General features: G+C 39.5%; 1 protein-coding gene across 1 annotated transcript in view; it reads right to left on the reverse strand.

Annotated features, from left to right (window-relative positions):
• Window positions 1–26,506, reverse strand: part of LOC114023953 (protocadherin-11 X-linked-like) — a 312,903-nt gene that overhangs the window by 65,972 nt on the left and 220,425 nt on the right. Inside the window, exon 5 of the mRNA XM_027836741.1 lies at window positions 18,163–18,198. Within this exon, the coding sequence (XP_027692542.1) occupies window positions 18,163–18,198 (36 nt within the window). The remainder of the gene's footprint in view (window positions 1–18,162; window positions 18,199–26,506) is intronic.

Raw genomic sequence — 26,506 nt, forward strand, 5'->3', positions numbered from 1 at the left:
CCCTCACCTAGACTGATACAATAACTTTCTAACTGATTTTTCCCTCTAATCTTTCTTTTGCCAATCCAGCATACACACAATTGCCAGTGTTCTTCCTAAAGCAGAATTCTGATCACAGAACCTCTGAATTGGAAGAGATAATCAAACTTGGCCAAACCTATATCTAAAAGGAATCCCTGGCAAGCGGTTATTTAATCTTGTCTCAAAGAACTCTAGTGACAGAGAACCCAGTATCTTCTGAGGCAGCCATTTGGATGGCTGTCATTCCTATGAAATTTTGCCTTATTTGAAATTGGCTTTGTGCAACACCTTTCTCAATCAACCTGAGAAGACCTTAGCTTAAAAGGGTCAAGGTCTTCCACTGCATCCCCCTGAGCCATCTTCAGTCGTCCTGATCGATATCTGGCCACTGGACCCAGATAGCTCTGGAGGAGAAAGTGAGGCTGGTGACTTCGCACAGCCCTCCCTCACTCAAATCAAAGCCAATTGCAAGTCACGCCATCATCTCCCTGACATCATGATCCTCCTCGAGAATGAAGGACAAACCACACACAACCTGTGCGACACCATTCTGCCCTCTGTTGCCACTCCTTTGGTCAAATGGCTTATCTCATTCTCTACAGTGTATGGGATCAAGTCCAAACTCCTTAGGCCTATGTTCAGGGTCCTTAAAGTATAGCTCCAACCTATCTGTCCAGTTTCATTTCATATTCTCCTGAGCTTCAGTCCAGCTGAATTGCTTGTTTTAAAAATACTTACCATGGGTTTCTGCTCCCTTAACCTTGGCCATCTAAATTGTACCCATCCTTCAAAGCCTGTGAGTATTTTCCTCAGCGACTAGTCCAGTGTGCTGTACATGGCTGGCCTTCCCAAGACTGCCACGTTCAAGAAGTCTTCCTGAAACTTCACAGCAAAAGGGATCATTCCCACCTCTCTATTACCATAGTACTTCCTTTGTGTTTCTCCTCCAGCATTTAGCTTTTTCTAAATGTTTTGACACCCATCTCCACCTGGATTCCCTCTCCTCCAAAATTCGCTATGTTGGCTGAAGGCATGAGGTAAGCTCACAACCTCAGCCTCATTCTTCTCTCTTTCTCCAACTCCATACCCAATCAGTAGTCAAATACACTCTACATCTCCAGTATATTTCCTACCCTCCTCATCACTCCCATGGACACTACCCTAGTTCAGTCCTCATCATTTTTCACTTAGATTTTGACATCCTCCTGATTAGACTCCCAGCTTCCAGTCTCTCCCCTTTCTATTCCATTCCTTATACAACTGCCAGAATAATCTTCCTAAAGCACAGGTGGTTCCCTATGGCCTCTTCACTTTAGTGGAGAAAGCCCTTTATAATCTGGCTTCAGCCTACCTTTCTAGACAAAATTTCACATTATTTTCCTCCATGCCCTCTATGTTCCAGACAAACTGGCCTAGTTGCTGTTTGCTGACCTTACTATTTCATATAGCACCTCCATATCTTTGCACAGGCCGTGTTGGCCTCATGCTTGGAATGCAGTCTGTACTCACTTCCCCCTCTTAGAATCTCTAGTGGTATTTGAGGCTTAGGCTCTTTTCTCATCCTCTAGGTGGTTAGTGATTCCCTCTTTCCTCAAATTATCATAAATATATTAAGCTGCTTGCATATTCTATCTTCTGAGAAGGAGGTAAATTCTTTGAGGGGAGAGGTTATTTTTTTTCCCTTTTATCTTTGGATGCTCAGTGCCTTGCACATAGTAGGCACTTATGAAATGCTTAGTGGATTGAATTAGATTATTTGCCTCTATACATATTTTAGTGACTGGCACAGTATGCTATACATAAGAGACCCTCAATAAGTATCTCTTTTATTTAATGAAATTGAGTTCCAGAGATGAATTGTATGTGTATGTGGAGAAAATAATTAGACAGCATATGTTATTCTTAATGCACAAATCTTAGTTAATTCCTATGGAGGGAAGCGCGAATTGTCATACTGTCAAGTACATACCCCACTATTTCTACTAACATGTTGCAGTTGATACAGGAAAGAAACTCAACTTTTAGTACTCCTAGGTATACTCAACATTCCTCCCTGGAGATGGTTTAAGTGGGCAGCACCTTTTAAAACTAGTGCTAAATGTATGCTTCTAGGAGATAAACATTAGAAGTAATACGCTAAGAATAGACTTCCATAATATAAAAGGAGAGTGATTCTGGCCTATTTGGGGAAATTTAACATTCTTAAATGAGTTAGGATAATAAGGACCGAATTTCTTAACAATCCAATAAAATGTAGAAGCAAGAAAATTCTAGTAAATCAGAGAGAATTTGAACCTAAAACTGCTCGCCAAGATAGAGTCTCTAAATATGGGGAGGCACTGTCAGTAATATGAAGCTGGCTTCCACCTGCTAGTAAAGAAAGTTCTTCTGCAGTGACTGTCACTCTTTCAAGGTAACTATGAAACTACTGAGCAGCACTGTATGCCACATGGCTCAGGGGCTGTGTCTGTACATGAGAAGTAACATGGAGAATTGAGGCAATTACTATACGAAAGTTGTATTACATTCAAAAAATGTTTACTGTCTGCTGTATGCCAAGCTCCGTTGTAGGTGCTGAGGACAGAAAGATGAAAAATGGTATCATTTCTGCCATTAAGGAACTTACATTCTGCTGAAGTGTGTGTGTGTGTGTGTGTGTGTGTTTATATGAGTGGGGGTGGAGAGGGAGGGAAGGAGATACACGTTTAAGTAGAGTGTGATAGGGCTAGTAAAGGAAAGATACTGACAAAGCACTCCAGGAGAATCGGAGATAGGAGAGGGGGTACTTTTATCCTAGATGGAGTCCAGAGACTGCTACATGTTAGAGGTGGCTTGACTAAAAATAAAGACAATATGTATAAATGAACAACAAATATGCTCTAGATACAGGAGAGCAGCCTATGGGAAAGAGTAGAGGCGGAGACAAAAACACCGTCCCCTAACCAGTTCAAGAAAGGGAGGAAGCAATGTTATTAGCCTTTTATTTTCTCAATTTTTTTTTTATTGTTCACTTCCCTTTGAGGATATAGACATGGCATAACTGATTATTGTCCTGTCAGGGTGTGATCTTGGCATAGGGCAGAATAGGAGAGCACTGGGCTGAATCACATTTGGGGAATTGCCCAAAACTCCCCTCAAGGATCCCCAACATCTTGATGCCACAAAGGTCAGCTTTTAAACATTAATACTCTCCTAATACTGTGCTCTTCTGGTTTTCTTCCTGACTATCTGAGCACTCTTCACTTAACTTTGTTGGATGGAGCATAATCTGTGCCTCAGCCCTTAACCATGGTTGTACTTGAAGACTCTGTCCTCATCCCTCTCATTTGGTGATCTCATCACCTCCTAGGGCTTCAATGATCATCTCTATGAAGATGACTTTCTGACCCCTGTCCTCAACTCTGCTCCTGTATTATCAACTAGCTGTTGCACTTCTTGACATGGGCCTCCTATAGAGATAGGAATGTCCAAAAGAGAGCTCTTTATCATCCTTCCTAAACCCACCCTTTCCCTTCTCAACTTGCCTTTTTCTGTCTGGGGTATCACCATGTTTTCAGTTACCCAGGTTTACAATTTTGCATCATCTTCAACTCTTCCCTCTCACCTCCCATTATTAGCTAATAGAATGTGTCTCCTTTCCTTTTGCTTGACCACTATCCTAGGTCGGGTCCTCATACCTCTCACCTGGGACACTGCCTCCAAATTGTAGCTTAATTTCCAGTCTTTCCTCTCTTCAATCCATTTGCCACAGAGTTGCCAAAATAATCCTAAGCTCATGTTCTTCTTCTGCTGCTCAGGACCTTTCAGTGGATCTCTCCTACCTCTACTTAAATGGATAAAATATATAAAATGTGTTTTATACTTTATATAAAAGAATATATCTCTATATAAAAGGATAAAATGCAAATTCTTCATTTTAGCATGGAAAGCCCTACATAATCTGACTCCAGCCTATATTTCTTGGCAAACTTCTCATTACCCTCTTTTATGCCCTCTATCTTCCATCCAACCTGGCCTACTTGCTGTTCCCCCCTCACCTCCGTCTCTTAGAATCCCTATTTTCCTTCAAGACTTATCTCAAACACTAGGCCTTTCCTGATACCCCCAGTTGTAAGTGCTTTCCCATCCCCCATTATCTAATATCTATTTTATATGTAAGTACATATGGTCTCCTTCAATAGAATGTAACTTCCTTGTAGGTAGGGACTGTTTCATTCTTTCCTTTGTACTTCTACTGCTTAAGTATAGCGGTTGGCAAATAGTAGGTGCTTAATACAGGCTTTGCTGATGATTGATTGACAAGAGTCAAGAACTTAGAGGCTGTCTATAATCAGCTCCCACATAGCATTCATCAAAAAGATGAGTAAAATTGGACTCTAAAACCATTTTATTCGATTGCTATGAGAAAATGTGGTGATTGCAGCAGTTCTTTTTAGCTAATCTTTCTGACCTCAAAGAGGCAGGCTAACCAAACTGCCCCATTCCTTTTACCTTGAGAGTTTTTCCAAGATATCAGAAGTGTCATTCACTGTAACACTTAAGTGTGGACAAAGCGGTCACAGCTTCCCCCGTGGCTACCTTCCCACTGAAAATACACAAGCGCAATTTCCATCCCATCATTTTGGCTCTGAAGCAAATGTGACAAGTGATTACAGGCCTCCTGCCCCAGCTAATGGTCTGACTGAGTATATGTGACAAAGGAGCTTCAAGTGCACAGAAGCTGCCACTACTGCCTCTAACCACTGCTACATTGACTTTCCTCCACTTTACCTTGGTAAATGATTTCCTTGCTGTTGTTTTAATTTTGATATGTCTAATTTCCCCAGAAAATTGCTAAGAAAGTGAATAAAAACAGGGACCTGTGAAGTATTTTCCCCCAAAGCCACATCGTTTTCTGTCTAACATAATCACGGTGGCCTAACAGTCAGGCTAGTGTTTGACAGCGTTCTCATGCATGTGAATGAAGAGCCAAGGTTTCTACTTGGCAAAATGCTTTTCCCTCCTAGCTTCTGGTGGTAACAGTGAAGCACAAAAGGAGAGTCTTAAAGAATTCACATTTTTCCTTTGTCTTTCTTGGAAATGAAGCATTAGGGAAAACCAGAGATTCTCGAAAGTGCTTTAAATAGTAGCATCAGTCATCTTCAGTAGACATGTTCTAGGTATATAAATATGTCCTATGTGTCTGTGTGTGTAGGTACATTTATACATATACACATGAGATATACCTAAACTGGTTTTGAGCCAGAATCGGGATTTCATCCACTGAGGGGACTTCTAGTATGAAAGCTACCTCCCCTGATGCAGATTTGCAAATCATTGCCTGTAACTTAAAGTGTGGTCTGAAGGCACTAAGGGAGTACTTGACTTGTCTGCCCATGCTCACACAGGTTACACCAGAGGCACAACAAGGACTCAGCTCTTTCTGACTCCAAGGCCAGCCTTGACTCCATCATGCTGTTTTCCTATTCTTTAGGGTGACATTCTTTCCTACAAAATTTACTTTCTGGCACGTCTGACAATTCTACCTGGACTATAATTCTCTATTGCTATTTTTACATCTGCACTTTCTTCAGCCTTAGTGCTCTTAACATTCATTCATTAGCAATGATTCCATTTAAATGTTCATTTTGTCTTTCACAAAAATCTCAATATCTTCTTATGATCCCAAAGGGGCTAAAGTGAAGGTTTTGCTTGAGGCATGAAACAGAAGTGGTAGAGAATGTAAACAAATACATGATTCCACAGGATCATCTGGCCACTAACTTAGAAATCACATTTAAAGTAAATGAAATGCGAGTAGTTAGAGAGATTTATCTCGTTTTAAAATGCATACTTGTCACCGGCTAAACAAACAATCAGTGCATGTTTCTGCACCCATGGAAAGGGGCCATGGCAGGAATTAACTGCAAAGCATTTAGCATGCTCCACCTGTTTTTTTGGTACATGTGTGTCTTCTGATGTTTCAAGCATTCACTTCAAACTAAATAACACTGACACACTGCAGAGGTAATTCTGGAGATCCTACTGAGCTTCCTAGATTTGCCAGGCTGCCCTCGTTTCCAACATCCTTACTATTCCTCACTCCATGGAAGGGATCTGTCACGGGAGCCTTAGAGCTGCTGCCCTGGGGGTGGCAATGATTTAGTTTAAGTGTTCATACAAGCTGAAGCTGAGCATGTATTCACGCTCTACATTATAAGCAAGTTCCATTGGTGAGGATTGGAATCCTGGTTTTCTTCCTCAAAGGCTTCTCCAGCCCTTGGCAGAACACAGTGATGGGGCAGAGTCTGGCTGCCACTTTCTAGGGGCAGTACAAATACAGGCATGGTCTTTAGGATCCCAGTTCAGCTCAATGACAGATCTTTCTTTCTGGGGAAGGGGAACCCTGGATTTCCTAAGACATTCACTACTTCCATATAATGTGTGAAATTCAGGATGAGTGAACCTAGGGGGAATATTATCAGTGACACTGTAGACTGGCTGAGAATGAGGTGCCTATGGATATTCAGGTACAGAAATCCAGTAGACAGTTTATGAGATGGGGCTTGAATTCAGGAGAGAGATCAGGACTGGATGAATATACTTGAGAGCATAGTTCAATTAATGGACAAGAATTTATTGTGCACTTACTATGTAGTAGACACAGTGCTAGGCTCTGGGGATGTATAAAAGCAAAAGAAAATAGTCCCTCGAAGACAGGGAAAGAAAGATACAACAAAACACGTGTTAAGCAGGTACAAGGTGATTTTGGGTTGATCTTTGGGCACTAAAATCTGGATGGGGAATCAAGGAAGGCCTACTGCAGATGGTAACCAGGGAGAAGTGAGGGGGGAAAAAAAGCATTTTAGGCATTTGCAATAGCCAATGCAAAGGCACAGGAATGGAAAACAGAAGGTCATATGTAAGGAATAGCAACAACAGTAATGTGTTAATAAAAATGTATAAGTAGGGTGGGGCCAGGCTATGAAGAACTTTAATGCCAAATAGGAGTTCATCTTTGGTCCTGGAAATGATAGGGAGCCATTGGAGTTTACTGAGTAAGGGGTGATGTGATAAGAAGAAAAGCCACCATACTGTTTGCTCTTGCAATGCTACAATTGTAGTAATACCACTCATTTTAATATTCATGGACCAACTACTAAAAGAATCTGAAGAGTGGGTGTATATCATTTAAGGAATGGCTGAAGAAACTGTGGCATATGAATGTGATGTAAACTTGTGCTAGAAATGACACACGTGAGGCATTCAGACAACTTAAGGAAAACATGAATGAAGTCAGAATTATACAGAATCGGAACAATTTACACGATTGTAATTTACAATTACAGACTTGAATCTGCATCTTTTTGGCTTCAAGACTTGCCTCTGACATTACTGGTTATGGGACCCTCTATAACACTGAGCAAGACATTTAACCTCGTACTGCTCAGGCCTTGTAGTGTCAAACTCAATTAGAAATGGAACCACTCAATTCTACAATCCTGTGGGCCACATATTGACTTCAAAAGCCATGCATTAACATTATCTATGTTCTACTATGTTTTCATTTATTTTTAAAAATATCTCTAAATTACATTTTAATCTGGCTTAAGCCACAGAGGAGTATTATCACAAGCTGCCATGCATCAGGTGGGTGCAGTATGTTGGACACGTTGGCCCTAGACAATTCTCTAAAACCATCAGTTGCGGAGAAATACCAAATGGCATTGGTAGAGGGGCTTTCCTCACGTGAAAAATAACAACGAAATCACAGGCCTGTCAATATCCGCCCCTTGCTTGAGACTAGTTCCATCCTGTTAGTCTTATTTCTAATGTAAACAAGGGCACTTGCTGTTATGATTATTAATGATTGAAACATTGCACTAATAAACATTTTGGTGGTATATCAGATGGACTGTTAACGAATAAGTTGTACTGTCCTGACATATTAGCATTTAAATCCTATGTGTTGTTTTTGTTGTTTTAATCGCCTCAGTTTTCACTGGGAGTGAGTTTCCAGTACTAGTTGAAGCAAATCTCAGTAGAGGTAGATTTTTGTCTTAATTTAAAAAATCCAAACTTAGATGAAAATGAATCAGGGTATAAAGGACATTCATCTTGCAGGAAACTGCCCAAGGGCACCAGAGGTCTCAACCAAAGGATCAGTTTTTGAAAATCTCTTTGAGAAATAACAATGAGATCTCATTGGGACACTCAAGTCAGTTCAAAGCTTCCTAGTTTCAGGATTGATCCTGGTCAGAGACCAAATGCTCACTGCTCTTACTACTGATCAGCCACTTTAAAAATGTGCCCTTTTGGTCAAGTAGAAGACTAAGTGAGAGTGTAAGGAGTACAGATCCATCAGTTCTCTTGGTAAAACAATCACTGAAAATAGGGTGTGCTGATCACAGGTCAGCCTCGTCACTTTTGCACATAGATCAGTGACAGGGCAGAGTCATTATTAGAAACTGCATCCAAAGCAGGTATACGCATGCTTACATACAGACTCAACCATAGTGACTAGGTATGGCGGAGAGGAGAAAACACAGACCATGGAGTCACAGGCCTTGGGTTTATATTAAATCCCTTCTCTGTGATTACTACTCATACGGCCTTGGGCGAGTCCCTTAACTTCTCTGGGGCTTGGCTTCCTCTAGAAAATGACAGGGTGCCTCAAGGAGGCTCTAAATATATAATTTTATGACAACAATATGAAAACTAAGACACAGATGTCTTCATATCTTGGAGTCTAGGAGTCATCAAATCCCCTATTTAGGAGGAAGCTTAGGGATCCCATTGTACAACATTTTCATTTCAATTCAATAAGCATTTATTAAGCATCTACTGTGTGTCAGGCCTAGGTATGGGACCCAGGCCCTACCTCCAAGAAGCTTATATTCCCCCAGGGGAACCTAACAAACAGAGATTGAGGGAAACGCTATGGAGCATCAAAGGTATTAGAAAGGCTTCTGATAGGAAGTTGAATCGATATACTGTCTACGAAATAGAACGTAGAAGGGATCCTTTAAAGATTTGAGAACTGTTTCTTTACCCTAATAACTAGAGTGAAGTAGTAAGAATTTAGTAGTAGAGTTGGGACTAGAATCCAGGCCCCTGGCATGGGCCCCCTAAGACAATGTCGTGTCTCCCTTTAACAATGGGACTTTGTGTCTATGATATTGGGAGAAGAGCAAAAAGAAGAGGGAGTTGGTTATTTGAAAACAATTACTCCTAGCGTGTTCTGTTTGGTGTATTGTTCCACTGGGCATTCAGTGGGGTCCTCTTTTTAATGTGTGGCTCATGTCATTTCCCCTCAGATTCTGGGATCTTTTTCTAGCGTTCTGGTTTTATTGCTCTCAAAATCGGCCCCAGCAATGTACTTACTGTGTGCTTCAGACTATTACGGGAGGATGGGTCACACTGGGCTTACTATACTCTAAATAAACCTCCCCCAGATTCGGCCTAGGGAGGCACTACTGATACGCGACCTCGAGTCAGGCAGGAGATGCCTTACACATTATGAAAGGATGCTCTGAAACCTAAGAATTAATTATCTCTCCGAGTTGGAGCGTAACAGGCCCAACTTGCAAATGTTATTCATCTCTTTCATCTCCCTTACAGCTTATAGAATTGTCATGCAATTAACTAGCCCCATTTCTAAATCCTGCTAAAAGCAATGAGTTGAGAGTCAAATACTCCAAATGTCTTTAGACCATCCATACTTAATTGCATGACTGAAGAAATTATGAATTCTTTAAGGTAAGAGGGATGACTGAATAGCTTGGCTCCAGTGATTCCTGTTTTTGAAGGAGGCATTTATTATAAAAATGTTTCCCAGCTTCCAGTGGGGAAAATTCATCATCGGATATCACAGAGAGGGGAAACTACACTTTGTGGTGTACCAACATCTTCCCCACCTCCTTTCCTCCTCCTTTTCTCATTCACTTTCCATTTATATGTCCTTGCCCTTCTTTTCCCAGGCAGGAAGCAGGCTATCTATGTCTTTTGTATCCCCTTCCAATATGAGGGTGCCCAGAGAAGATTTCTTATACAGGAGGCTCTCAATGAACTGTGGTTTATTTATTTGTGTTTGTGGGTATATATCTGTGTATATGTGTGTGTATGTGTGTGTGTGTGTGTGTCTATCTTGCTCTAGACCTTAATGTTCAAAGTAGACATGATCATTGATTTTTTTAGAAAAGAGTCCCATAATGATTACTGGTCAATGATGACTACATGAGGCAAAGACATCACAGATATGAATTTTATAAATATATTAAGAGATTTAACATCTGTTGAAAGGCTCTCTGGATATATATGTACCTAACTGTAAAATGAACACCATGCACTAGCAATGAGAAATGCTAAGAGGTGGTGCTGTGCTGTGGAAAGAGGTCTGGGAATTGAAGACTTGGGTGTGAATCCTGGTTCTACCACTGACTGATTACCTCTGTGATCTTGTGCAAGTCGCTCCCACACTTTAGACCTTTTCTTCCTCTATGTAATGAAGAAGTTGAACCAAAAGCCCTAGATTTCTTCCTGCTGTGAACCTCTGGCCCCTATATTCAACTGAAGTATAAAACAGACCTTTGCCACATGGGTCCTATTGAATTGGGGAAGCTAGAGGCTAGAGATCTGTTTCTCCAATACTTCTCACTTCCTAATGTCCTATGTCAAAAAGAGAGACGCAGGACTAGAGATTATTTCTTTTTCTTGAATGTCTTATGGAAATCTAGCCTTGTCAGAGAGAAAGGAAGGATTAGAGCAGTGGGGGGTCTGTAAAATTCACAGGAGAAAACAAGGCTGACTACAAAATCACGTCAGCTCCTTTTTCCCAAAACTAAGTGAAAGGTGAGCTGTGTATCCAGACAGCATGACAGCTCCAGTAGCGTACACTTCATTTTTTCATGAAATAAACTGACAGGGACATTAAATAACCAGAACAGGGACTAGATGTTTGCAGCTGGGAAAGACTTTGGCAATCCATGTAGAGGAGGAACCAAAGTATACTGATATCCTATAGGGAAGCCGGGAGAGATGCTATCTTGGGGTTTGTGAATGATATGGAGAGACTTGGATAAACTGAAACCTTCTAATCATTTAATCTCTATGTTAGATATCTTGCCTCTGATTATTTTTTAAAAGGTTATTAGAGTGTCCTTTCAGGACAGAAGTGGTAGACTATGGGTGTACATTGAGGCATACACTGTCAGACATAGTTAATGTCCTCATTTGTCTTATTTAATTATATTTCTTTGTTACAAAGCAAGGGCCTTGGAAAGTGACAGATATATGTATATATTCTCTTTGTATGTAATTAATTTTATTTTTCTCTTTCTCTCGATATAGATATATAGATATATCAGATCCTATCTCTGACACATACTGACTGTGGCAAATCATAGGCAAGGCGCTTAAGGCTTAAGTGCCCCAAGGAACTAAGACTCTAAGTTACAGAGGAACTGCTGGTCTGCATGAGTAGAAGGTGTTTCCATGCCTGATGTTCCCCATATCTTTGCAATAATAGGTCTAGATCCATCCTTCTCTCATGACTATCTGATAATAAATGAATTCAAAGTGAAGAACTCAAAACTATTCAGAAGAGATAAGCTAACACAACTAGCATAATATCAATAAAGTGAAGAATATTGATTATTTAAATAAAAAATAAAGGTTTGACCATGTATCAGACTCTTGGTATCGTTTCCCTTAGAAGTACATTTAATTAGCCTTCTGACTAAGAAGGAAATTAACTTTGTCAAGAAAACCGTGGCATAGAACCAGGTGGCCCCAATCTAGGGACCTAGTATTCTGTGCATTCTGCCCTCCTTGTAGAACTGCTGGTCTGCAGAATCTAAGCATTGATTCAAAGTTTCTCTCTCTCCTGGTTCTAAAGACAGGCTAGTACAGCAAATGAACGTGCTGCTGTCTTGTTCACTTTCAACTAGATTGGAGCAGTAAGGTGCAAACAGAGGTGTGAATTGCCCCTATTTATCTTACTGGAATGTTCCTATCAAAGCCAAGTTTTTACTGTTTCAGTGTTAACACTGAAATTAGGTGTTTGAAATTACTTACAAATCAGGCTACTTTTTAAACCTGCCCCACAGAGAATATTTCTCCCTAGACAATTAACCTGAAGTTGTGACTATTTTAATTACATACTAAACTATCTGTCCTGATGTCTTGTAAGAATGATGCATACACATTCTGTGTCTATACTGTGCCTCATAAAGATGTTAAAAATCAACACTTGGAAAACTGACCCTTACTTTTCTCTCTCTCTCTCTCTCTCTTTTTTTTTTTTAACTTTTTTCTCTTTAGTTTCCAAAGAAAGGAGTACAAAGCTTTCATTGTTTTCTCCCTGGCCTGTCTATAATAATGATCATGCCCTACTCAATGTGGAATTTCATATATGTCTGTACTGACTTCCAGGCCTATCTCTAAGATCACCTTTCTGTGATCACTTTTTAAAGGATAAATATCCTGGACCAATAATTAGTTCACAGGTTCTATAAAAATCTTAATCTTAATTTCCTACCCACTCATGGACAGGGTCAGACATGATATGCTGAATAATTAGGCATTAGTATATTTCACCTTTTTTGCAACCACAATTTACTACCAGTGCCACATGCTAGGCTGTCTGGGTTCAGAGAGCTAGCATGTAGAAACAAGTCATTTCTTCAAAAGCCTTTCTGTTCTTCTTTGAAAGCCACTGACATAAAAATGAATGGATGAACTGGGGTGGGGGAATAGGGCACCTTATCCTGACTCAGCAACTAGTCCTTGTGCTGGGAGTGAAGGAGGAAAAGATCTTATGCATGAAAAGGTTGCCATGTTTGCAAATGCAAGTGAAAAAAGCAACTGAATTATAGTATGTTTATTATTTTTTTGCGGGCTACTAATGCAATAATGAATTCTGCTAATGGATTATGGTTTGCCTAGAAGTTAAAGTGTTTTTTTTTTTATTGTTTTCCTGTAGAAATGTAAGCAGTTTCTAATCCTTCAGGTCGTTACCCAGAGGCTCAAAATCAATTATCAGGAAAATAAAAATATTTTAAGAGAGAATTAAGCTGGTCTTCCTTTAATTGTTTACAGGCAGCTAAAAAGGAAATTTATATAGGCATCAAGTTTAGGCAGAATTGAGAAGATGATCTGTCATCAATTAAGACTTTGCATTTTCCAATAAGCACATATTCCATGATGCTAAAGGCAACTGGTGAAATGACAGGTACTGTATGGTGGCACACATCAGATGAATGCTTATTGATGTATATATTTTGGAATTACTTTGCTTGCTCATCGCTCTCCCTCCTCCAGTAGAATGTAAACTCCCTGAAGGCAATAATTGTCTCCTTTTTGGTTTTTGGATCCCCCAAGTAGATGATGAGTCCTGACTCAGAGGAGGGGCTTAGTAGAGGCTTACTGAATTGAATGAGCCATCTTAATAAAAACCATCCAGACCTCAGGCCCCTGGAGATGTTGGGCATATACAACTCAGACAAGGCAGTGTTATGAAAGGGGACAGGCATGCTAATGCTCTCCACTTATCTTCTTGAGTACGTGGTTCCTAAAGGACCCTGGCATTCTTGAAATTTAGCTCTATAAACAGTATGTATTGTTCCAGGTCTCCTTCTCCCTACTTTTACATTTTTAATAGAATTTCAGTGATGATTCTAGAAATTGCTGAAAGTATACTTTAAAAAAGAAAAAAGATATGAATGGCATGATGCTCACTCACGCTTTACCCAAATCTTTCTTCTTTCTGAAGGCAAAATCAGTTTTAATGTGGACTCAAACAGTTCTTCCCAAGCTATTCCTGAAGTTTGTGCCACGGCTTTTAAAAAGTCCAGGCTATTTGGATGCTCCTGGGTCCCAGTCTAGGAAGGCTTCTCCAGGCTCCTGTCCCTAGCCTCACAGCTGGCTATCACTCATCACACTTTTCCTGGTCACTGAAGCCTTTTCCCATACAGCAGAGCACCATTGGCCTTGTCATTTCTTTTCAGGGTATTGAGAGCAAACTGTGGTCTCTGGGGTCTGTCTGACATCTGGCTTAGGTTTTATGGAGAGACAGCTTCAGTACAGATGCATAGATAGATCTTTGAAGATCAGTGAAACATAAGAGTTTATGTTTAAAGAAGTTGGATTCTGACTTTTAGTGAGCAAACTTCCTAGAGCACTGAACTCACTTTGCTTTGGATTTGGTCTCACACTGTACTTGTTATTGGCATGAAATACAACTACCTAGTGCAAGGAGGAAAACAATCAAAACAGCTACAGGAGTCCAGGGTCCAGGGAAGTTGTGAGGAATCGAATTCAAACGGAAATCTCACAGCAGGAACAAACACAATGAGCACATTCATCGTCCACATGGCTCCCAGTTTCTTAACGTTCTGCCTTCTACTCTGTTCCTCACCTTGGAGCCCACATACAGCCCTCTGTCACTTTCCAACGTCCCAGCTGCCCTGCAGCACTGACGATGGGAAGGACTCAGGGATTAATCCATACCGATTCCTCACATGCCCTTGGACCAATCAGAACCCTTGACAGGGCTGTTCCACATTCTCGCTTGCTTTGTACTCCCCAATAGGGAAGTATGCCTTCCTCTTTTTGGAGGAAAGGTGGTAGCCTACAGGATTAGGAGATGTGGCCAATGGGCTGCTTTGTTTGCTTAACCGTACTCTTTGGCTAGACGCGGCTGTATTGTGGGCATTACGTGGATTTACACATACTTAATACAGTGTTACTGTATTCAAAGTGCTAGGGATAGAGAGACAAAATGAAACCAGCCTCTGCCGTTGAGGATGGGTTCAACATGTAAGCAGAGAAGTAAATGCAAGATAAGGGCTGGGGGGAGTGGGTGGGAATCATTATCAGATGAGCGGCAGATGTGAAAATTGCTACCTTCCTGCCCCAAGACTGCCAAGCAAGGGTTGCACTTACCCCTAATGTAGCTACCCACTGCCTTTGGTGTTATTCTCCCACTGGGTGCGTGCTTGGATGTGGGGGTGGGGTGGGGCGAGTTGGGACTCTGAGCTGCTTGGCACCTCTCCTCACCACACTTATTCCAGAAAAGCTTTCTGACCTCACTCCAAGTGCACTGAGGCCATGGATTACCATCCCTTTCCTAATTTGCCCACTCACTATCAGAAGAGCATAATGATAAAAGACACCATTGTAGCATCTCTCATTAGCTATAGGCTTCCAGAGACGCTGGTGAATTATATGCTGGGCTACTTCAAAAGCGCAAGGCTGCAGAGCTAAGTGATTACTCTGTAGTTTAAGACACAGCAACAGGCATTGGACAGCCCATCTGTTTTATTTTTCATTGGCCCTTAAAATATCAGTGAGTATACCTATGATGGAGCAAGTAGGAGGTGCAGTGGATACACAGAGAGACGGGCCTGGAATTAGGAAGACCTGAGTTCAAATGGGACCTCAGATACTTATTAGCTCTATGACCCTGGACAAGTCACTTAATCCTGTTTGCCTCAGTTTCCCCATCCGTAAAATGAGCTGGAGAAGCAAATGTCAAACCACTCCTGTATCTTTGCCAAGAAAACCCTAAACGGGGTCACTAAGAGTCGGACACAACTGAAACGAACGAACAGCAATAGTACCTATGATCCATTTTCCTGGAACAGGCCACAGTTTGGCCTCAGCACAGAACCCCCCAGACAGATGCAGGGGCCTCCTTGGGGAGAGCTGACTGGCCAATACCTTGCTGTCCTTTTTTTTTCCTATTCCAGTAAAATCAGAATTCTGAAGAGTCCCCACATTGAGGCTCCTGGCAGCAAGCAGCAATCAAGACCAAACATTGGGGTATAGATGGCAGGCAAGGTCTGCTCTGGAGTGTACTCCCCAAATATACAGCCCAGGCCACAGCCATTGCAAACACAGCCTCCCATAGAGCAACACCAGCATCCTCCAGCCTCATCAGTTCAGCACTTAGGTAGCATCCATGTTGAGCCAACCACATAGTAACCAACCACATAGACAAAGGAGTCAGAGAAGTACCTAATCCTTCTCTTTTGGGGCTGGAAGGGACCTCACTTTATTATTCATCATTATTATCCAAGGATGGCACAAGGACATTTTATATGCTTAGCCACACCTGAAGCACCAGATTCCTATTTCTGGGAAAAAGCAAATGGGGACAATTGAAGAGAACCTAAAAAAGACCAGCCCCTCCCACTAATACATTCCTTCTCTTATCCTTCTGACCTTCCCATCTCCTGCAAAGGAAGCGACTTATACAGAGGTGTCCCCCAAGGGACTTGGGGGAGAGGAATACCAGTGAGAACTGCCTCTAGAAAAACACAAACCAGGTTCACCTCTTAGTAATAATCAGGATCCAAGATTAATTGGAAGGCAATTTAATGACTCTCCAGGATACTCATGGAAGGTTAAAATGTTCTTGTCAAGGGTGCATACACATCATTAATTTGCTAATAGTAAGTGTCCTAAGAGGCTCATGCTAACTCTCAGCAGGCAAGTAAGATTTCCGTGTTGCTACAGCGGGGAAAATAAAAAAAATGCTTTATCTTTCTTATTTTTAATACAGCAACTTTTATATCTGTCAGAAAAGGTAACATTTTAAAATGTTTCTCCTTTCATTTTCACTGTTATTCATCTGAATTGCATACTGAGCTAATTCACCACACTAGAATGCAAAAAAAAATCCCTAACACCTTTCCACTTACAAAGTCTATCAGAACAATATTTTAATTAATTTATATGACTTGTGCTGGAACACAAGATGACTATACCAGATGAGTATAGTAAATAGCACTTTTAGTGATTATAGTTGCACATTTCCAGGTTATAATACTAACCATAGATGAAAATAACATCAGCAGGGTAAAACCAAAGAATTCCTTAGTCCATTTGTTAACAAAAAATTCAGAACCCACCTCCAAATTCCATTAGCAATTTGAGTGTTTAACTGAGGCCTGGGGACCAGGTGATGTAGCCAGAGAAGGAGAGAATAGTGGACAGGGTCTTAAGGGTGTGCTGGGGATGGGGTGGGTGAGTGTGGAGGGGAACAAGAGTGTCAACACACACTTTCAAGTTAAATTTGAATTATTAACAATTCCTTAAGTATCGACAACCAGCAAAGTAATACAGGAAGCCCTGGTTTTTATGCATTTGTGGATTTCTGGAATGTAAATGCTCATATTAGAAACTGAACAACTGGCTCTCCAAAGTGGCTTAGAGCTAGCTCCAGCATGCCCCTGGCCTCAGTGGACCCACAGCCGGGGCGGGGGGGGGGGGGGGGGGGGGCGGAGGGGGGGGGGGGGGGCGGGGGGGGGGGGGGGGGGTCTGGCTGAAGCAGGACTGACATCCCGGCCTTAGGGATGTAACATCACCTTTCACTTTTTTGTTCACATTGCCTCTTTCTGACATTTGGCTGCACTATCCCCACATCTTTCCTCTTGACACCGAACCTCACACCTAATGTCCTACTTCTTAACCTTAGGGGTGGAGAGGAGGTAGAAGGGAGAATAAGAGATTCAAACCTGAATTTTCAAGTTTGATTTTCCCCAATGTCTGGAATTCTCTCTCTGCTCCTACACTTAGAAGAATCCTTAGCTTTCTTCAAAGAACAACCCAAGTACCAGCTTCTACAAGAGACCTTTCCTGAGGTCCCTAGCTGTCTATCACCCTGAACTAGTTTGTATATAATTTTATTGGTTTATTTGTGTACACATCATCCCCCCTGCCCTAAGTATTTTTTAGTCTTTAGAACTTTGCCCAGTGCCTGGCACCCAGTGGGCAGTATTAAATGCTTTGTAAGTTGAAATGATTGCTTTAATTTTTCTTGTCCTCTCTATTTATTTTTCCAAGGTCTGTAATCTAGTGACAATGTGAAACAAATTTAATTCTTGATGCAAATTCTTAACCAAACTGTGAATTTACTTTTGGAACTGATCAGATATGGGTTGTGTGTACCCTTATTAAAAAAACTAATAAACAAAACAGAAATGAAAACTTAACCACAATGTAACCATAGAAAAATTCCCATAGAGGCAATGCAAACCGTCATACAACTTTCCTGATATTCTTTCCTATACTGTTTATTCGTTTACAAATCAACACATGCTGACTATAAGAAGTATCTGACAAGTACATTTTTATATTCAGAAACTTAATGGGACTTACCTAGGAGGTTCATCTTTTGAGCTAATGTACTTTTTGCTACATTGGAGAGAAATTAGAAAAAAAAGATGTTATCAAAGAAAGCACAGTTGGAAAAGAAAGTGTTTTCATCTCATTTCAAGAATTAACTGATGGATAAATCTCTTCCCCTTCCAATGCAAAACTCATACAGCTACCATGTTGGTATTCCCTAAAGCACATGTCTGATTATGTCACTTTCAGCTCGAGAAGATCTGTCTCTTTATTACTTCTCGGATAAAATCCAAACTTCCCTTGTTGGCACTTAGAGCCCTTCTCAATCTGGTTCCAGCCTAGCTTCCCATACTTCCTGCATGTTACCTCCTCACCCTCTGCCTCTGTTAAAGCCTCCCCCTTTGCTCCTTTTAAAGCTCAGCTCAGGTGACAGCTACTGCACAAGGTCTAGCCTGATCTTCCAGCTGGTAGTGACCTTCTCATTCCACTTCCCTATAAAATGGTTCAGAATTTTAGACAGACAGACAGACAGACAGACAGTATTTACTTCCCCTTTCCCAATAGAACGTAAGGTCCTTAAGGACAGAAGCTGTTTCATTTTTGAATGGCACCTGACAATGAATAGATGATTGATGGATAAATGAATGAATGAAGATATGTTGAATGTTCCCTAAGCTGCCTGAGTCAATGCCGCTCCCAAAACTTCACAAGTACCTGTTTTGCTTGACAGCCAATTCAAGAGTTTAAAGCCCAGATCAGGCTAGCACATCTATCCCTTTCAGTGAGCCATTTCTTTGTTGAGTGTACAGCCCATCATTTTCTATTTTTTCTCTTTCAAGTTAAACCATAATAATGGTCAGAAAATCCAAAGCTATCGAGGAGGTAAAAAAACCAAACAAACCCAATAGCAACAACAACGAAAAGGAAAACAGAAGAACTTCCTTGTTCCAATAACCTCTCTAAGGAAAATACTTTTTTTCATCAATTTTAGGAACGTTCTGTGGCTTCAATTTAAAACCTAACCACAAGACTCTCTGACAGTCAGGACAAATACTATGATACTGTATCTCTAAGCAGATATCTGAAAGTCCGTCTTTGACAGAACGATCTTACCACTGCTTAAAAACACATGTGGAAAACATTGGTCTCAATTTGTCCACCTAATTTAGCGTGCAATGATAAGAAATCAGCAATTTGCAGGAAGCTGATTTACTCATCTCAATATGTTTGCACAAGCAAAATTTGTTCCCTGGGGGAAAATGAAATGACAAAGTTTAGGGAAAAAAATGAAATTCAATTACACTTGGTGAATTTTGACAAATGAATGCCTTTTCTTCAGAAAATTAAATTAGAACATAACAGTTTGACTAGAGATTAAAGTTGAAGCATAGTGTGTTTTTTCCTTCCTTCCTTTTTTTTAAATAGCTCTCCATTATATGTACAGGATTGAGCTGTGATCCTGTTGTATCCAACTCAGTATCGCTCCCTGGCCATATGCTTTATTTGTAGGAGCCTCTCACAAAAACAAAACAAACGAACAAACAACAAAAAAAACCCAACCAACTAGTTGCTCATCACTCTCTGATTTCTGTTTTAACCTCACCTACCCAAGGTTCCTCTTTTAAAATGCATAGTTAAGACTAATCCAGCCCACAGGAGACATTAGTTATAATCTGTAGAATGCTGCACCAGCTATAAGTTATTGAATTCAACCATCACTTCTTAAGCACCTATTATTTGCAAGGCACTCTGCTAGGTGCTGAGAGAAATAGTCCTTGCCTTTCCTCAAGGTGCATATAGCCTACTAAGCAGGGCATTGCATATATAAAAATGATTATATAACATGACAAAACGGGACAATGGCCAAAGAAAGATCCAAAGAAAGTCCTCCCTCAAAGGCGGGAGCAATAATGCAGTTGGGGGCGGGGGTAAGGTGGTAAGGGAGGAGGATGCGGCTGAATTGGACTTCAAAGGAAGAGAAAGATTTCAGATGGCAGGGACCTGAAGGGTATATGATCCAGGCATGAGAAATGGCCTATATAAAATATATGGAGATGAAGGAGGACAGGGTAAGATAGCTGAAAAACAGTGGGCTGTCCATTTGGCTGGAAAACAGACTGTGTGAAGGTGAGTAAGGGGAAATGAGGCTGGAAAGGCATCTTTAAGCCAGATAGCAGAGGGTTGTAAATGTCAGGCTAAACAATTTGGAGGGAAAATTATGAAGCAATAGTTTGAAGGGATAGAAAGATCAAGGACAGGTTTGTTTTCTTTTTCTTTTTTGTTATTTTTCAGGCCTGGAAAGATCTAGGCATGTCTGTGGGTAGTAGGGAAGAGGCCATTAGATAGGCAGAGATTGACTATGAGGGAGCTGGAGAGAAGAAGCAAGGGGTGGGGGGGGGGGAATGGGATCGAGAGCACAATCAGTAGGTTTGGCCTTCTCCAAGAGAAGGGCTGAAGTGCAAAAGGAAGAGGTGAGTGAAAACACAGGAAGATTTTGCATGTATGGAAGAGGAGAGAGGAGAAAAGTGGGAGGCAAGAGGAAAAGATGCATTTCAAACCTCAGTGAAGAGGAAGATAGAGGTTCCATAAAAATCAATGGGAACATGAGGAGGGCCTTCTACTGAATTGCTTTTCCCTCACAGTATTATTTTCTCCCTCCAGTCTATTTTATTCACAACTCACAAAGCACAGGCCTGGCCATGTCACCTTCTGATTTAAGAAGATCTGGTGGCTCCTTACTGTCTCCAACATAAAATGCAAACTCCTGTCTTTGGCGTTTAGAGGCCTTCATGATCTGGCTCCATCTGATACCCCAAGACCGATTTGACACCGCTCCTGCTTACACGGTCTGTATTCCAGCCAAAGGACCCTGCTTGCCACTTTCCATATGGGGTCTGCTATCTTCTGCCACTGCACCTTTGCATGGGCTGATATCCAGGACTATAATGAAAGCTCGAGGGCCCCTCCTACAGAAGAATCGTTACTGCCCTCTAACCCCCACTGACATGACTAGTTTTGGATTGACTTTTTTTTCTGTGTTCATATTGCTTCTTTCCAACAGAAAGCAAGTTCATGGGTCAGAGGCTGTTTCAGGAGATTCATGCTGGATAGATGGTTTTGTTAATCATTTGAAGAGGAATGATCATTGAAAACAAGGAATTATTGCACTAAGACCCCTTTCTAGCTTTAGATCTATGAGCCTGTGTTCTATCATGCTTTAATACTCTGAACTTCTAAGGTCCCTTTTCAGCTCTAACATTTTATTTTGAACATTCTGTGTTTTAAGACGCTTTCCAGCTCTGACATTCTACAGTTCTACAAAATCGCCTCATAGTTTTGAAGACATGCATTTGTCTGTGTGCATTAGAGAGTGCAGATGCTAACAAGATCCAAGTAAGGGTCACTGGTGCCATGTTTTAATATTTTTTTAAAAAAGAATTTGATAGAATTTGCACTCAAACAGAAGGGGCTGAATTGTCTATAGAGGGTATGGTATTACATTTGGAGTCAAGGAGACTTGAGTTCAAATCCTATCTGTGACATTTACCAGCAGCGTTACTCAGACCAAGTGACTTTACCTCTCTGAGCTTTGGACAACTCACTAAGGGTGATCTATGAAGTTATCAAAACACTGTGATGGACAGTGGTGGAAGAACTTCTCATCACCACAAAATAAAACAAAGTTTAAAAAGGTCAACTTTGAAAAACTTAACTACCTATTGTTTCAATAGAAATGAAAATAGATGTTAGTGTTAACTACTTCAGAAAAGAGGCTTTGGCATTATTGGTTCAGCAAATTGCCAGCATCCTATCCCTGCTCCCACCAGGAAGTAGCTAAATCAGTCAACCTACATTTTCCTCCATTTCTTAGATTTTTACTACTACTTTTCTTATTTTAAAAAAATGGCCTTATTTCCTGATATTACATGGCTGAATATGAAGACTCTTTTCTTTTGAATCATGATAGGTAGTACTCTTATCTTAAAATGTCTCTTTTTGCATCCTGGCAGGAAGCCTTAATCTAGTCATCAAACAGGAGGGAAAGGCTTCTTACTGAATTAGCCTATACAAAAAGTGAGCCCTTTGATCAATGCTCTCTGGCCAGCGTCACCCAAGAGGATTTGGGTAACTTGTCTGGGTAAATCATCAGTACATAAATCTTAGATGAACACCATAGATATACCATGCACTGGACCAAGAATTCAGAAAGAAGAGAGTGAATTTCATTGCATTTAGGAAACATGAAGTGCTTTTCCTGAGTCCAAGCTTCTCTCTAAATTCAAGTGCCATTTTAAAAAATCAGTATTCTTCTGGTGATGCTTGTTGGCTGTGAGTCATGGCATGTCACCAATCTCTAACGAATTAACATTCTCTGTCACCCAAAGTGGAATGGGGAACTGCTTGGTGAGCATAAGTATGCTATAGTATGCTCTATTTGTAAAGAGGAACTAGAAAAGAAAAGTGATAATAAAACATGTTATTAATGAAATGTTTAATCAGAAAAAAAGTATGAGTCATTTATGTACTGAGAGTGAAGGATAACCAGTGGCCAGCCCATATATTCCAGTAGTGCCCATGCAACATCAAGAGATATAATGGAAGGGCCCTGGCATGTTGGGTGAACCCTCTATGGAGAATGTATGGGATATAGGCACAAGAGTAACTCGGGATAACAGAGCATTGGACATGTTGATGCTATACTGGCGGACTAGATTACTGGTGGCATTTACAAGATGACAGGTCATCAAGGACTGAGGTAGCATCTTGAAGGAAGATAACTGTAAATTATTTGTAACTGTAAATAACCTGTAAATTTAGCTTGCATTTTGCATATCAAGAGTACGTCAATAAAAATGACGATGCAGTCCCTCAAAATGGATCCTAATAAGATTGGAGATTTTGAATTAGAAGAGACCTAAGAGCTCATCTAGGCCAACTCCTTCATTTTCCAGATTGGAACACTGAGGCCCAGAGAGGTAAAGTGCCTTACTCTAGGTCACCCAGGTAATAAACAACAGAGATCGGGTTTAAACTAACCACTTGGCCTTGAGATTCAGCAAGCTTCTCATGTAGGAATTTTTTAAATGGGTTCATATATTTAATATATTTTAATAAAGAATTTAAATTCAAGCACTTGATTTACACTTTGCTGTATAATTAACCCCTTAATTGTGATAAATAATGAAATATAACTTAGAATTCTTGTTTATATTTGCTTACCATATTCTCTAAAGCATTCCTGGGGCCTCCCTAGGTCATTCTAGCTAGTTTCTAATGGCACTAAATTCTATTCATTATTATTTACGTATATTGCTTACTATTTTATATATTCTGAATAATTTTAGTCACATTACCACAGGCAATAACTCGACAAGTGTTATTGCTCGTAATATTTATAAAAGCTACTAGTATAATGGATGCGGTATAATTAGGAAACATTGAATTCTGGAGTGATTGCAACACGGTTTGTTTTAGCCCCCAATTTATGAAAGAATGGAAGGAAGGAAGGAAAGAAGGAAAAGAAGAAAAGAATACCAAACTTCAGTGAAAGTCAGAATATTATCACATAGTTTGATGAAGACTGTTGAATATATTAGAATTTGTTCATTTAGAATATATTCAGAGTATTTAATATACAGGTATAAATAAATGAGTTTTAAATATGAATCCACAATACTCATTTTTACACGGTTATTATCACACGTAACGAACCAAAAGAAAGTAGGAGGTTCTTTCAACCTAGGACCTGCCTTTGACAGTTCTACCATGATGTGTTATATGGAAAGGGGACATCATGTTAAGACAATTTGACAATTAAAAACAAAGAAGAAATATGCCCCCACATCAAACTCCAAAGGTGGAATCACATCCACAACCAGGCCAACCATTTTAACTGCATGACAGAAAGAATGTAAACGGGAAACAACTTTGAAAGACTTTAGAACTCTGATCAAAGCACTGATTAATAACAATCTCAGTACACTGATGAAAAGTGAGCATGCTTCCTGCCTCCTGGCCGAGAGGTGATGCATTACAAGTACCGGATATGATAACCCATTTTCAGATATGGCCAATGAGTTGATTTGTTTTGCTTAAATACACTTATTACAAGGGTGACCTTCTATTATGGTGATGTGAGTTAGTGAATAGTGTTATCTGTATGTACACATATGAATGATATAAGAGCTAAGTATTTAAAGAAGCTAAATAGTTTGCAAAAAGACAAAAGTAACAAGATATTAATTATAAGTGACTCCAAAATGCCTCTTTTAAATTTAGAAGAGAAATATAAACAAAAGGATTATGGATTTGAATATAATGGTATTAAAAACTAGATATGATAAGTTGTTAGTGATTACTGAATACTAATCTTAAAAAGTATAGTGAGTTTTAAAAATCATGTGACATTTTACAAAAATTGATTATGTCTTGGAACAAAAAGAACTCATAAGCATAAAGGTAGAAATATTAACGACCTCTTTTATATAACCAGCATACAATAAAAAGGCAATCTACAAGGGAAATATGGAAAAGAAATAAAATCAAATGCAGATTAAATGATCTTACTTTAAATAATTAATGAGTCAATAAAACAATAGAAACAACAATTTTATTAAGGAGTATGACAATGAGACCACATGCCAAAACTTATGAGATGCAGATATAATAGTCCTTGCAGGAAATACATATTTCTGAATGCTTATGTTAACAAAACAGAGAAATGGAATACTAATGAATTAAGCATAAAATGAAAACACATTTTAAAAATCAATTATTGCCAAACAAACACATTAGAAATTTTGAAAATCATTGGAAAGATAAAGCAAATGAAATAAAAAGTACCTATAAAACTAAGACATAAAACAAAGTCCTGGTCTTTTTTAAAGACCAAGAAACGCTGTAAATCATTAGTTATTTTGACCAAGATAAGACAGAGGAAAACAAAATTACGAAGCTTAAAACGAGAAAGAATAATTCACAACAAAGGAAACATTAATTAAGAAAACTATTAGAAACTACTATAACCAATTATATACTACAAAATTAAACACAAATTAAATGGATGACTATTTACAAAGTATAAAATGCACAGAATAACAAAACAGAATAAAGAGATTAAATGACCAAACAAATCTCAGGAAGAGCAACTGGACAATGTTATAAATGAACTCCTTTTCTCTTTCTTCCCCCTAAAATATTCCTGTTCCAGATATCAGTTTCCTCACCTATAAAACGAGGATGATAATAGCATCTACCTCCCAGATTTGTTGTGAAGCTCAAATGAGGTAGTATTTGTAAAGCTCTTAGTGCAGGCAGTGCCTGGCACATAATAAGCACTATATAAATGTTAGCTTAAAAAGAACATTTTATCACACATTTAAAGAACAAATAATCCTTAGGATATATAAAATGTTCACAAAAATTTAAAAAGGTACCTCACCAAACTCCTTTTATGAGACAAATATAATTCAGATACTCAAATGAGGGAGAGAGAAAGTAGAGAATAAAACTCTCAACAACCATCACTAGTGAATATTAAAGAAAAAATATCACCAAAATTATTTACTATGCCTAGGCTAGCTGTATATAAGGAATACTGGGATACTTTCACATTGGGAAACCTATCAACAGGATTAATGATATTAACCACAAAAATAACTTAAAAATTTTATCAATAACTTTCTAAAACATGTTCAAGATTATGAACAACCAGGGAAATATAAATAAAAATAACCCTGAGGTAAGAATTTATACCCTTAACATTTGAAAATATGGTAAGAGATGGGAAAATTTATTATTTCTACTAAAAGATGACAGTCATGACAATTCAGTGCAGGTGAAGTTATGAATTGGTTCAACCATTCTGTAAAAATGACTTTGAACCATGTAAGAAAAGTTATTAAATTATTCCTATCCTTTGAATCAGACTTGAGAGTCTACTCTAAGGAGGTTCTTGATAACAAGAAAAGCCTCATGTGTACAAAACTATTCATAGCAATATTCTATGTGAAAACAAAAAGCTGAAAATAAAATATATGTCCAATGATAGGGAAACAGCTGAACAAACTCTGCTATATGAATATCATAGAATATCATTGGACCAAAAGGTATACCAAATATAGAGGCTTCACAAAATATGGGAAGACATGCATAAAGTGATGCAACATGAAGAAAGCAGAACAGACAAAATCATACATAGCACAAGTAATGTATTACTACCAATACTTAAGTCAAATGAAATGAATAAAGCCAGTAACAGGTAAACATAGAGCAAATATCCTTCCTTTCTGTTAACAATTTATAAATTATAAAAGTAAAAAGTGACATGCAGTGTCATGTAATTATTTGGGGGGATGTACTTTGTAAGGGGCTT

This window comes from Vombatus ursinus, unplaced genomic scaffold (genome assembly GCF_900497805.2).
Source record: "Vombatus ursinus unplaced genomic scaffold, bare-nosed wombat genome assembly UNPS02004457.1, whole genome shotgun sequence".
Classification (NCBI taxonomy): Eukaryota; Metazoa; Chordata; class Mammalia; order Diprotodontia; family Vombatidae; genus Vombatus; species Vombatus ursinus.